Source organism: Fusarium oxysporum, chromosome IV (assembly GCF_013085055.1).
Source record: "Fusarium oxysporum Fo47 chromosome IV, complete sequence".
Classification (NCBI taxonomy): Eukaryota; Fungi; Ascomycota; class Sordariomycetes; order Hypocreales; family Nectriaceae; genus Fusarium; species Fusarium oxysporum.
Window position 1 is genome coordinate 4,570,087 of NC_072843.1, and position 13,692 is coordinate 4,583,778.

Sequence of the window (13,692 nt, forward strand, 5' to 3'; positions counted from 1 at the left end):
GTAATTCCGGCTATCAAAACTAATTTATATGCAATTATAGCCTCCCCTCCAGCCTATCATTTATTCAGATCAACGTTTTCTATAAGATCAAATGCCTACGTTGGCAATGCGAGCCCGACTCTAGTCATTGAGTCGCTGGGCAAATACATCATTAAAGCCTATCCAAAATGCACTATCAGGCCACCAAGACGATGAAGGTGCAATCAGAAGCTGAGGTTGACCTGATAGAGCATATCGATACATACACGCCTTGCATAGTTTGGTCTGGAAGTTGTCGCATTTGGTATAAGCAAGGCACAGTGAATGAGAGAGTTATGGTCATCTGGCCAGGCTCCATCTAGGTTACATTTTCTAGACATTTTGAAAGCCCTCGATGGGTGGACTCCTCCGGGACCCACGACCATGGCAATCGGTATGCCTTCCTCAGAAATGGGGAATTGGATAAGTGCTATTGAAGTGACGAAGCTGTTTTGTGGGCAGTTGGCATGCTGCTTGTAGTGTATTCTTGGGAGGATTATTCTGAGTTGATAGACCTGACGGCTCATCCTTGCATCGCGCGCCTTACCTTACCACAGGCATAGTTTGTCATTGGTAGAATACTTACAAGGAACATCACAAGCACAGCCGAGGTAGCGGTTTTGAAACCAGGTTTCTCCTAGTCCTATATTCCTTTCATATGTCTTGAAATCAGCATTTCATAAGCATTCTGGTACCATAATACCGGAATACCTCCCAGAAATGCCTGTACCGGAATTAATAATCCTAAGGGGGCGGAAGTCCCCAACACTTCGAGCATTGTGGTACGTTGTGGACATAACCTGAAGGGCGTGCATTCTGAGATGGAGCGTCCATGTGTGTAATTAATTACCCATATGCGACACAAGCCGCTTCTATTGCCGCGTACTTCAATGCTAGTCACATCGGACGGTTGGGGTTTGTTCGTATTATATAGTAAGGACGAATCGCTGTTGTTTCTATCCGCGCACCGAGCTGTTCCAGTTCGCCTAATCTGGTCCACTCCGAAACAACAAGTCATGGTTGTCTAGTTTGTTTCGGATATTATCTCCACCAACCATTGAATGTGCATTGATCAACGAACTCGGCGTCGATCTCGGACATTTGTCCGCCAATTACAATAAATGTTTGTTTACTGCATGTCTTGGATTTGAATATAAAGATACTGAGATGCCAAGCAAACTAGTCACCATCACAAATTGATCTCTTCAATCGAATAACAGACTCTCAAAATGCCTTCTTCCAACCAGATTCTTTCCGTCCTTGCGGCCGTCGCCGTCGCCACTGTCAACGCCGCTATGGGCCCTGCCTTTAGCACTGGTCCCGTTGGCTCTGGTTCCTGGATCCGTGAAGCTACTTCAACTCTTGTCCTTCCCGATGTCCCCCAGGGCTCTACTGGTGTTGCGTCTCTTTGGGTTGGAATGGGCACTGACAAGGGCGACCTGATCCAGTCTATTGCGGACAACTGGCAGTCCGACGAGTGGAGCATCTTTGCTTACACTCTCACCAAGACCGGAGACAACTCTCAGCTGCCTGTCCAAGATGAGCACCAGACTCCCGCCAAGAAGGGTGATCGAGTCACCATGCACTGTATGAAGCTCTTGACCTCGGCATTGAGATGACTTAACTGACCACATACGACAGACAAGTATGATGCTTCAACTCAGGAGTACGTCCAGTACGTCTCTATCAACGGCAAGCAAGTCTCTACTCTCTCTACCTCTAAGGGCCACGAAGCCATGGGCTTCGGCAGCTCAGTTGAGTGCGGTGCCTCAGACTGCGGAACCATTGGTGCTCACCGTAAGTGGCGTGAAACAACCCGAGCGCAACTACATACTAACAAAATACTCAGAGTGGGTTGACACCAAGATCATCCTTGACACTGCCGATCCCAACTACATCCAGACCTTTGGTAAGGGTGAGGGCGTTACTGGTGGCGAGATGACTACTAGCGATGGTGGCAAGACCTGGGTTATTAGCGATGTTAACATTCCTTCATTTACCTTTTAAGTATTATTTTCTTAATGTAGGTAAATATATAGGCCTGAATTATATACTATCCTTAGAGAGTCTTTACTGGAGAAATAGTTATTACCAAGAGGAGGAATAGCTGTTATAACAGCCAAGGTCTCTGTGAGGAGATTGTAAAAGTAGATTATCTTATACATTACTCATAGCCCTAGCTTGCAAAAATTCCGCTCCAGAACTCACAAAATGCATTGTTCTCGAGGTCTCGCTTGGCAAAGAAAGCGCAGTCAGGCGTGTCAATGCAGAATTGCAGGTATCATCTAAGGTGAACGAGCCAATCTAAATACCAAGATAGATTATTTCCTGAACTAATTTGCTGTTCCTTGCCGCTGTATTTGCGTCGAAATGGGAGGCCAACAGCATATTGATAGGGAAGGCCGGTGCTTGCGATTATGGTGGTAGCAGTGGTTGTTTCAGTTCAAATGCTTAAAGTGAGCGCAGCAGAAGATGTCTAGATGACGGTGGTGGTCTCGTCGCTGACGGTTGTAGAAGCAGCGGTAGCTACACGAGCTCTATTATGTCGTCTCAAGGTTAGCAGGAGTACATGATTTTGAGAATCTACGCGGAAGGTTCGTCGACGGCATTAATATGAGATGAATTCCATGCTGTAGTTCTTATAGCATTTCAAGTACAACTTAGCCTAGAGTAGTACCACCTTTCTTCTCCTTAGCCTTTAATATACATCTCTTTTATCTTAGGTTAAGTATATAAATAGGGATTCTAAGAATAAAAGTAATACTAAATATCCTAGCTAACACAATAAAGACTTATGTATAACCTCTGTATTATATTATATTAATTAATCTATAAGTAATACTATATAATATAATATTTTTAACCTTAATAATTATAATAGGAGCTAATCTCAAATACTTAGGGCTATTAGCACTTTAATAATAAATATAATTATAATAATAAAAAGATTAGTAAATATTATTTAAAAGAGTATCTAATCAACTAGAATTAAGCCTCTGGAGCAGCCGTTGCTTGCCACCAGATGAGGCAGTAAAAAGGATCTCAACTAGAAGAGCTATATCGGCTTTCTTTAGGCTGGAATAGTCTTTCTATGGATAACTTAGGCTTTTTCCACCTCCTAGAATTTAGAAATCGTACACATAAGGAGCTTAATGTTCTATTCGTGAAATATAACCCTGCTAGAGAATCTGAGAAGTGCCTTCTTAAAGGTGACCTGCTTCCAACCTAGAACCACCGAGTCAGCATGACAAAGATGAGCAGCGCCAAGGCATGAGACTGCTAATATTACCGACTCATCAGCGCAGGCAAGTGGCATGATTGACTGCAAGAACGGGTTGGTGTTCTGTGATGGCATGGCAGCCAGCATTGGTGCCGTGATTGCATCATAGTATGAGAGCATCTGTTGAGATTCGCGGGACAGCTGCGATATCTTGTGTTAGTCCAGAGCGTGATGCAAGGGCAAGGCGAAGCTGCTCGCCTCGCATTGGCCTACTAGAATACTAGCTTGCGGTAGAATTAGGCGGCTTTCGGCTCGGTATTCCCCAGGTTGACAGAAACATGGTGCGAGCTGCTCCTCATATAAGTCAGAAATAAGCGACGATACGTGGTCATTCACCTCTGGGCTGGTAGATAATTGTTTGCTACAATCATTGATAGCAGATGCAGAGGTCAGTGGGCTCTTCATGGGCGATTGCTTAGATCCAATTCGGGTCGTCACAGAGTTTGACGGCCAGGTATATTCTCGATCGTTCTCAGTACAGGCGGAACAGATGGGTAGCAACTTACCGCACCTTTTCCGGCGCAAGCGGCATGTGAGACACCCTGTCTTTGAGCGAGGGTAAAGGCGGCTCAGTTTTTGAGGGAACGGCATGACCCAGGCGGTTCGAGCGGACACGACGAGTAAAATGAGCTCATCGATTGAAACCTACAAGAAGATGGGAACACGGAGGTGATAGTGTACCGGTGAACCAGAATCGCTCGCTAGCTAATAAAAGCAGATAAGGTTGGAGTCTGTATCGGTGGGGATGCGGTACGGGCTGAGTTGAAACGAAATGCCGTCACTAAGATAGCGGCTAGATAACCGTTGCCGCGATGACTTTATTCTTAGTATCGGATTTCGGTGACTTCGCAATCCGCGGGCACCACCTCAGCTATAGGGAGAGAAACGTCGAGATGAGAAACGGATCAGAAGGCATGAAAAGTCTATAAAGATTAGCTGGCATTACAGTACCAAATCACCTATCTTTAGCATAAATCTCTCAATTACACTCGATCAACCAAGAAATAATTCTGTTGCATTCGCACCACGTCGTAAATTAACCAATATGTCCGAAGTCAAGCGCACATCTCCCTTTGCCTCCGAGGCGTTCCCATCCCAAGGTTACCCTCAGGTCACCATCTCACCAAGCCACTCAAGAACTGTCACAACATCTGGTCAGTTCGGAATTGACCTTTCAGGTCAAATTGCCAGTTCCTTCGCAGACCAAGTTAAACTCTCATTCCGAAACTTGGCCGCGGCGGTAATTAGTGGCGGAGCTCGACTTGAGGATGTTTTGAAAGTCACTATGTATGTAGTGGATTATGACCCTTCAAACATCAGCTCCGTTACCGAGGCGATGACTGCGACTTTTGGCAGCAAAATCCCGGCAAACACGTTGATTGGGGTGGCGAGGCTGTTCAAGCCCGAGGTCCTATTTGAGATCGACGCCATTGCTGTCCTCAAAGAGGAGTCCAATGAATCCTCCCCTTCGGAGCCCATCAAGTCCGTCGATGTTGTTATTGTTGGAGCAGGAATGAGTGGAGTCCAGGCTGCATATGAGTGTCACAAGGCTGGCCTCTCATACGTCCTCCTTGAAGCTCATGACCGCATCGGAGGTAGGGCTCGAAGTGAGGTAGCCTCAAACCTCGGAAGCGGAGTAGTTGACATGGGAGCGGCTTGGATCAATGACACTTCACAGTCAGAAATGTATAAGCTGAGTAAGGATCTGGGCTTGGACCTAATCACCCAGCGGGCAGAGGGTGCGGAGATATGGGAGTACAAGGAAGGAAATGCCTTTACCGCTCCGTATGGCGAGATTGCGGTAGGTGGTTCCCAGGATTCAACTCACACACCTTGGAACTGACCAGAACAATTATCCAGGTTTCCGAGACTCAGGCTCCTGAAGTGGAGAAATTTTTCGGTGCACTCTATGCAGTTAATCCATCGGATGAGAGAGTCGCCGCGGATCTTGACTCCCTTACATTTTCCCAATACATCGAGCGTACCACAGACGACGCAACTGTTAGGGACCTCGCCAAGATGATATCTAGAGCTCTCATGGGCATCGAAGCGGACGTAGTCAGTGCGCTGTGGCTTGTCAGATTCATCAAAGCAGGTACCGGGATCGAGAACTTGATCTCTGACCTTAAGGACGGCGCTCAGTACCAGAGGATCCGGCAAGGTAAGTCATGTTATATTCCCGAAACTAGTATGATAGTTTCAGACGGTTAATTTCATTCAGGAATGTCGGCCTTCCCTCAACGTCTCGCACAACGATTGCGGCCGGGCTCTGTGCGCTTGTCTACTCCTGTCACAAAGGTTACCCAATCTTCCTCAGGTACCTGCAGGGTGGAAACCTTTTCCGGTCTCACCTTCACCAGCAAGAAGGTGATTCTGTCAGCTCCAACACCTGTGTATCACAAAATTCAGTTTGAACCTCCATTGCCTGCGTCAAAGCTACTCTTGTCCAACAGCACTCTGACTGGATACTATTCCAAACTTATCTTCGTCTTCTCTAAGCCATGGTGGCGGGAGAGCAGGCTTTCCGGCATTATGAACACAACTGTCGGCCCAATTTCTTTCACACGCGACACTTGTTCTGAAGAGGATGAGCAGTACTCACTCACTGGTTTCATTGTTGGCTCCATCGGCCATGAGTGGTCTCTTAAGACAAGAGAAGAGCGAAAACGGTTGGGATGGGAGCAGCTCAAGAAGATGTATGGCCTTGTTGTCAGCTCAATTCCTGAGCCAATCAACATCCTGGAGAAGGAATGGATCAAGGATCCGTGGGTAATGGGAGGATCATGCCCTGGCATGCCACCCGGCGTTTTGACAAGCGACGCTGGCCGATCTCTTGCTGCTCCTCACCAGAACGTACATTTTGTAGGGTCTGAGACAAGTGCTGAGTGGACCGGTTTCATTGAGGGTGCACTTCGCTCAGGCCGTCGGGGCGCTAATGAAGTTATCACAGCGCTTAAGAAACAGCAGGCGGATTAAGTATTCCATCTATCATACTGATATGCACTCCATTGAGTCTTCGGGTTGAGCTGGATAGCTTAGCAGTATTTAGACTCTTTATCGAATGATAAATATTATGAGATTTAGTAGTCATAGCCCAGTTGGGTTGGCGATACCGGCACTTGATAGGCCGATGATCAGAGCTTACCGAGACTGATTGCCGGGTCCGATTGCACATGCTCAATGTAGAATGAGTGTCTACATACATACGACGCGCCGGACGAATATGCTAAGCATCAGCCAAACATTTAACCGACTGGTTTCCGGTCCTACACCAGCCCGCGAAATGCGCCATTGCTGCAGGATGCACCACGATCCTCAAGCGAAGCAAAGTAGCGAGTTAAGACTTGGTTATAGAGCTTATCCCTTGATACCTTGATCAAAGTGCGATTACGGCGGTCGCAGCGGGGCCAAGGAAAATAGATCACCTCTTAGATTACTATTAGAATCACATTGGTTTCATTGATTGACTTGGGTTGGGAAGATCATCTATGCTACAGCCGTTGCCAACCTCGTAACTGTGAAGCTCGAGTTAGGTGGGACGGGTCTAGGATCAATTGCAAAGGCTATTGTTGACTATCAACCATATATCTGATCTACTAACCTGGTAACATTTATTTTTTGTCATCCTTCGCGATTTCACAAACGTCTTTTTGTGCTGCAATGTTGAAACTAGAGCATATGTACTCTGTCCGGAACTTCACCGTAATGCTACAGACGACCATCTCGAAAAGGTAGCTAAACTCAGAGCCACGACCAAGCAAGCACAAAAGAGGCCAGGCCACCGAATGCTTTGGCGTTTCTCAACCCAACTAACTTCCCAGTCTGACCACGTGGGAAACATGAAACGAATGGTTTGGTATGCCATGGAGTATCTTGCGTGTAAATTAGTCAGGGGCGCGGTAACATATTGCTTGTTGGGTTTACTCACGGGTATGACATGGAGTTTCGACCGTCAGCATCCACATACCAGTTGTGGCAATCACCGCCGTTCCATACCATTTTCTTCAAGTCCGACTGAACCTCTGCATTATACTTGTCAACAGCAGACCTCATGACCTCTACCTTTTGAGCTTCGCCAGAAAGGATGGGACGCATCAGCTTGACAGCCTGCGTCACTTGGTTTTCTAGCCCGAGCACGACACTACTATGCCCAGTGAAGCTGTTGGGGCCAAAGAGCACAAACATATTGGGAAACCCGTCAAGGGCGGTTCCGCGATATAGCTGTGGACCTCCTCGCTTATCAAACTCCTCTTGCAAGGTCGTTCCCCTGCTCCCCACGACTTCGAGAGGATGAAACCACCGATTGACGGCAAATCCATTGGCAAGAATGATGATGTCAGCAGGAATGCTGCGGGCAACTCCTGGGTGCTTTTCTGTTGGATGGGTTTTTGGACCTAGACCTAGATTCACGCCTTTTTCATCAACACTTTTCATCGCCAGAGTTGTAAGCTCCATTCGGGAGTCGTGTAAACAAGGGAACCAGGCTGTGTCATATATACGTCGCTTGCAGCCGATCGAGTAGTGAGGTGTCAATATGTCATGATACTGACACATTTTTGTCAACAAGACATTTACGAATGGGCCGTAATGACTTACTTTGGGAGGAACCGTTTCCCTCATATGTTTGAGCAGTTGTCTCTGAAGATTGTCCCTCTTCCTCTTACTCCAGCGCTCTGCACCAAATAGCCCAAAGTCAAGTTCAGCGGTCAAGGCTACAAGAGCTCTCAAAATTCGCATGTAGCCTGGCACGTATTTGCAGAGAAATGGGCTCCATCTTTTGTAGAAGCTGTCACCTAAAGGAGGCGTTAAGCGAGGCAGCACCCAGGGAGGCTCTCTCATGAGCTGCGTAACATGGCTGGCCCCATAATCGCTCGAGAGCAACCGAGGGACAAGCTGAGCGGCACTGCAACCGGTTCCCACAACAACAACGTTCTTACCATGGAAGTCAACGTTTGAGTCCCACCTTGCTGAATGTATGATATCTCCTTGAAACTTATCCTTGCCGGGAACGTGGGCGGGCCAGGGAGCAGGCTCTACGAGGCCTCCAACGGCGCTGACGAGGACTGAGCACGTCCACGTTGTCTCGCTCGAGTAAACAAACGATGGCCCTTTCGTATCTTCAATATGCTTTCGGTCTGCGGCAGAGAGATCACCGACGCCATGTAGCAGGTGGCGAAAGGTAACCTCCCAAAGGTGGACTTGAGGGTTCCATTTGCACGAAACCACTTCCATACTCAAGTGAATATTGTCTCGTAGTTCAAAATCATCGACGACTTTCTCGATGTATTGTCCGATTTCCCGACCTGGCGCGAAAAAGGTCGACCAGTCCGGGTTCTGGGCGAATGAGAGGGAGTAGAACGGCGAAGGGCTGATAAAGTTGTCAGCAAGTCTGAGGTACCCAACAGTTATGAGAAACGACGTACATGTCACAGGCTATACCCGGGTAGGTGTTGATCCACCAGGTGCCTCCTATGCCCGACTGGCGTTCCAGTACACAGAAGTCGGTACAGCGCAGCTTTGTTTTCAGTTGGCAGGCCATAGCAACGCCCCCGAACCCTCCTCCGATAATAATTACCCTCCTGTGTTGCGGACCGGGCCCTGGTCCATCTTGGCCTAACATGACGAAATTCGAGTAAGTGGAATCGATCAGAGATGGTGGCTATTGGCCTGTTGACTGATGTAGGTTTTGACCAACTAGTTATGACTAAGAAGTATGGGAATGAAATACCTCCGCTAACACTATCAATGCCGAAGCCACGAATGAACAATTTGGACTGAGTCATCAGGAGTCATGAGAGAGCACACAACACTCATATATGTTCCCCCAGCTCAATTGGCGAACAGCAACGTGCCCTCTATCCACCTGCGCTAGCCTCGGATGTTCAATTACAATCGCGGCGTTGGATTTCGGGGTCCGCGGGAGGCTTTGTGCTATCTCAATACAGCAATTATACCTGGCGTACATATACCTAATCAGGTAAAGCGGCATGAATATGAAACCCCGCATCCTGTAAACTCTAATACGCGCTGCATGAGCGGCTAGATAAAACAGGTCTTGCCGCGCTTTCGTTGCAACAACATTTCCGCTTTCCGTTTCGTGGTTCCCCGCTGATCGTACGACGACGCCAGCAGTATACATCGCGGCTTCCCTATCTTATTGCCGGACCAGCATCATGACACAGTCGGCTAATATTGGCCATGGCACTGCGAGGCCCTACATCGGAAAGTCAAGACAATTCAAGCGGTCTAGAACCGGCTGTCTTAACTGCCGACATCGAAAGAAGAAGTGCAGCGAGGAGAAACCACAATGCCGCGGCTGCAGTCGGAATAATCTCCACTGCGCTTGGCCACAAGACGTGAACGAGAAAGCTATCACGCCTCCGCCTCTGCCCAAGAATCCCATAGCCAGCACAGATGAGAGGCCGTCACCCGGTGTAGATGGTCCGTCGCCATCATCATCTGAAGTTGCCCACACAACTAGCATTTGGAATGGGCCCTCTGGCTCTTTCTTGGATTCGAGGCGATCATGTACTCTCAAAAGAGAATCTCTTCTTCTCTTACAGCATTACATCACAACCACGGCTTCCATGCTTCCAATGCCCCTCAAGGGGAACCCGTTTCTCTCGGAAATCATCCCCATTGCTTCAGTGGACGACATGGTAATGCACGGTGTGTTGGTCATTAGTGGAGCACACATGAACTTTGGGAACATGTCCTCCGGGCCTATTGGCGAGGCAACCCTAGACCATTACAGCACGTTAATTCGTCAACTCGTCATCGAGGTCTCGGACCATAAAGGTTCCTGTGTGAACAAGCTGGCCCGGTTGCTGCTTGTCCTGGTGATGTTGTGTCACTTCGAGGTTGGTGTTGGATTGTCACCCTTGCCATGCACTGATTGCTGATCTCGACTTTTACACGAATCCAGGCTATCTCTGGAGAAACAGACGGAGCAATGTTTCGCCATCTTGGTGCGAGCCGAGAGATAATTGCCGAGATAGAAAGTCGTCAGCCGGCAGAACCCTTGGGATCTGATTCAGAGACTCTTTATGTTCTTGGCCTCGAGCTATACGCCTATCTCATCTTCGTGAACTGCCTCACTCCGTACGGCCTGCTTCAAGAGCGCCAGTTCTCCCTTGACTCTTTCATCACCTCACCCAGCAGCCTGGCTAGCTACAGCACGTTTGGGATCATGTTCGCTGGTCTCCATGATCTCTTTGCGCTGATACCACAGATATCACTGCTATTTCGTGATCGACTGATCGAGCAAGAGTCCGGAATCATCGAACCCTCAATTGCTTGCGTTGAGTTACACACTCAACTGGAGCGATGCCTCAAAGACTGGAATCTCTCTCAAAACGATCTGGTTTCGCGATTCCCAACCGATGACTGCAACCGTGACCTGAGCAAAGTTACCAAGGTCCTTCAGCTGGGTATCAAGATATACCTGATCGCATCCATGCAAGGGTCATCCGTAGTAAATCCAAAGATTGTCTGCCAACTTCAGAGTTATGTCGATGACATCCTAGACTTAGGACTTGATTTACACTACTCTCAATGGTCCTCAATACTGCTGTGGCCTATTGTCATTTCTGGTTCTTGTTCTATCCAAAGACAGCAGCAAGAACATCTTGCAAAGGCTTTACGAGAATCTAAATACCGTATGAACCATGTTACAAGGACTATTGGTTTACTCCATCGACTTTGGGGTAACCCTGATCCTCTGATATATGGACCTTATGGCCTTTACCTTACAATCTCGCAAAGTGATACTACATTCTCTATTATATAGATCGATTTTAAAGTTGTTCAGAATTGATGTCCGTGAGATTGTCCTTCTTCTCTCACTCGTACCTGCTGTGCATGCTCCACCGGAAACCTGCTTCCAAGTAATATTTGCCACAGCTATCAGTCTCAGGCTACGGTAGGAACAAGAAGCAGCAGGGTTTACAAAGACTCAGCGACTCAATACAACCTCCTATTCGTGGAAGACTATTTGCGGCCCATGATAATGCTGTCTTGCATGGAGGAACCAATTTGCTAAACAGAATACTGCACCAACACCAAGAATGACACAGGTATAGTCTATTAATGTTAGCAATCTGAACGACACGCAAGGGGATGTACTGACTCATGTTTTGTGCAGTCAATGGTCGGAAGGGTGGTAGGAGGAAAAAGACTAACAAGGTCGACCCGACAATTATAGCATATACATTCACGACCCAGCCTAATATCATTGGGAGACGGAATGCCCTATCGTGTGGTAAGTACCGAGTGCCTCGACGTCTACAGATAAGCAATACTAGAGGTATAATAAATGATAGTAGCTGAAGGACAATCATGGATCCTAATAGAGCATTAAATGCTGTTCGAAGGTCAGTATACAATAACAGGATACATCCAAAATACTGAATCAATGCTTACCTATTTTCGAAACTAAGAATAAGAGACCACAAAGAGATAGGACCACCCAGTTCAGGACTGCTGCGTTGAGAGGAACCACCAGGTTTGGATGCATTCTCTCAAATACTCTTGAGAACACAATCCCATTGTCACAAGCGAACGCCCAGGTCATACGAGAAGACGTCTGCATAATAGCATTGAGGATAAAAAATGTTAGAAATATACTGGAGACGATGATGGCGATAGCGGCTGCGTCTGATCTCCATATCATCTTGTACATCTCGAAAGGAAGGTAGCTATCGGATACGTTAGCCTCCACTAGGTTCCAAGTACCAGATATCATGGAGGGTCAGTAACTCACCCTTGGATTGCCAATGTTGCGTTCATATCGACGATACCATAGAGCAAGACGACGATGTAGGGCAGTGTAGTGATAAATCCAATGACCACGGTGAGGACGATTGACCTTGGGACCACCCTCTTCGGTGAGCTAACATCTTCTGTCAAATGTAGGCAAGCATCAAGGCCAGTGAATCCGAAGCAAGTAGTAACAAGACTTGTCAAGAAGCATACGCCATCAGACCAGCCGGTGAGGTTGATAAAAGTGTTCCATACAAACACATCTGGTGCTTTATTGAAAGGCCGAACAATGAGCAGGACAGTGACAACTACAAACATAGTTAGGTTGAGAATGACTGTAAATGAGTTAGGTTTAAGATGTTAGAAAAAAGAAGGCTATAGAAACTTACAACCAAGATTGTGCGTCCAGAGAGCTTTAGGGAGGATCAAATTGTTATACAGAGAAACAAAAAACCCGAAGGCTTCGTAGATGACAAACTGGTGCCATGGCTTTGCTTGAAAAGAAGGATGGTAATACTGCCAAAGTGCTAATATCTGCATACAAGGAATTATAGTAACTGCTGCTCCAATAATTTCCCAGTTGATCACTGATATGAAGCCGCAGACATATGATATGCTCTTTGTAAATTTCCTCGGTGCGAGGATGGATGCAAAGTGGTATTGACCACTGGGAGTAGGATAGACACTGATGAGCTCTGCTGCCGACAAAGCGATGCAGAGATATAGGCTGGTCGTGACGAAGAAGCCATATAAGAGCGCAAAAGGACCGCCCTGGAGCAGGGCAATTTGCATGCTTGAGGAAACCCCGGCCCAGCTGTTGCAGATGTTGAAGCTCAGGGCTACCAGGCTGGGGAAACCCAGTTTTTGTTTTGTAAGCACAAATTCAGGGACTGTGTCCACGATCCTGACGCTTGGGTCTCGGGGCGGCTCCTTGGTGGCTTTATCACTACTCTGTGGGTCCATACTTTTCCTCAAGTCTTAGGTCGTCTAAGCGAACAGTCGTAAACTAGTAGCTATCTCTATGCGAATTGGGAGGGGACAGTATTGGAAAGCCGTTATCAGAGTTGTTACACACAGCAATTAATCAAGTGAGCTTCATGACAAAGGGTTATATAGTATTATTAAATTTAACTAAATACTTTGATCTCAGTAAACGCCAAAGTGCCACTAACTATTTTCATTCGGAAACATAGTAACAACCTCAATATGAAAGCTGAGATGCAGCCTCCTTGTTACAGCAAGCAGGTACTTGCTAAATCAAGCACAAGTACAATTTTTACCCCGCACGTTGAACGGCGCATAGATAAGAGGTAGCGCGGATAGATAAGAAAAAGTGCGGCTAGACATGTAACTAATGTAACCACATAAATGGTCTCTAAGCGACCGTCACTACCCCACCATGTATACCCAGTGGGTCTCAATGCCATTTATCGAACCTCTAGAGTAAAACGTGTTTATCAACCCCCTTGTATGTAGCGTTTGAGATCTTGTTGGTGATTATCGTTGTCGACAAAGGCCGAAGGAGCTATCACGAATCGCGGCGGACACCGCGGACGCCGTAGGCACAGCATGATGTTAATAACGCTTGTATTCAATCAACTATAATAAGGTTAACAAGTATAACACCCTTCGTA

At 47.1% G+C, this 13,692-nt stretch overlaps 6 protein-coding genes across 6 annotated transcripts; 3 read left to right on the forward strand and 3 right to left on the reverse strand.

The window, feature by feature from the left end:
• Window positions 1-120: 120 nt before the first annotated feature.
• Window positions 121-796, reverse strand: FOBCDRAFT_200941 (uncharacterized protein; the record flags this gene model as incomplete). Its single annotated transcript, XM_059608988.1, has 4 exons — window positions 121-135; window positions 246-565; window positions 605-661; window positions 730-796. 4 exons carry the CDS (start codon window positions 794-796, stop codon window positions 121-123), a joined length of 459 nt encoding a protein of 152 aa, XP_059467137.1.
• Window positions 797-1,247: 451 nt separating this feature from the next.
• On the forward strand, window positions 1,248-2,025 carry FOBCDRAFT_133638 (uncharacterized protein; the record flags this gene model as incomplete). The annotated part of the gene is made up of 3 exons (XM_059607907.1): window positions 1,248-1,605; window positions 1,660-1,824; window positions 1,868-2,025. 3 exons carry the CDS (start codon window positions 1,248-1,250, stop codon window positions 2,023-2,025), a joined length of 681 nt encoding a protein of 226 aa, XP_059464786.1.
• A 2,318-nt stretch (window positions 2,026-4,343) lies between these two features.
• FOBCDRAFT_239433 (uncharacterized protein) lies at window positions 4,344-6,274 on the forward strand (the record flags this gene model as incomplete). Its single annotated transcript, XM_059610253.1, has 4 exons — window positions 4,344-4,585; window positions 4,619-5,099; window positions 5,159-5,459; window positions 5,520-6,274. 4 exons carry the CDS (start codon window positions 4,344-4,346, stop codon window positions 6,272-6,274), a joined length of 1,779 nt encoding a protein of 592 aa, XP_059464787.1.
• A 948-nt stretch (window positions 6,275-7,222) lies between these two features.
• On the reverse strand, window positions 7,223-8,918 carry FOBCDRAFT_200944 (uncharacterized protein; the record flags this gene model as incomplete). Its single annotated transcript, XM_054704394.1, has 3 exons — window positions 7,223-7,843; window positions 7,895-8,666; window positions 8,722-8,918. The coding sequence occupies 3 exons, from the start codon at window positions 8,916-8,918 to the stop codon at window positions 7,223-7,225; spliced, it is 1,590 nt and encodes a 529-aa protein (XP_054560369.1).
• A 553-nt stretch (window positions 8,919-9,471) lies between these two features.
• FOBCDRAFT_131791 (fungal-specific transcription factor domain-containing protein) lies at window positions 9,472-11,626 on the forward strand (the record flags this gene model as incomplete). The annotated part of the gene is made up of 4 exons (XM_059607888.1): window positions 9,472-9,732; window positions 9,862-10,158; window positions 10,224-10,956; window positions 11,442-11,626. The coding sequence occupies 4 exons, from the start codon at window positions 9,472-9,474 to the stop codon at window positions 11,624-11,626; spliced, it is 1,476 nt and encodes a 491-aa protein (XP_059467138.1).
• A 221-nt stretch (window positions 11,627-11,847) lies between these two features.
• On the reverse strand, window positions 11,848-13,021 carry FOBCDRAFT_239435 (amino acid/polyamine transporter I; the record flags this gene model as incomplete). Its single annotated transcript, XM_059610254.1, has 4 exons — window positions 11,848-11,882; window positions 11,924-11,994; window positions 12,060-12,393; window positions 12,448-13,021. The coding sequence occupies 4 exons, from the start codon at window positions 13,019-13,021 to the stop codon at window positions 11,848-11,850; spliced, it is 1,014 nt and encodes a 337-aa protein (XP_059467139.1).
• Window positions 13,022-13,692: the final 671 nt, after the last annotated feature.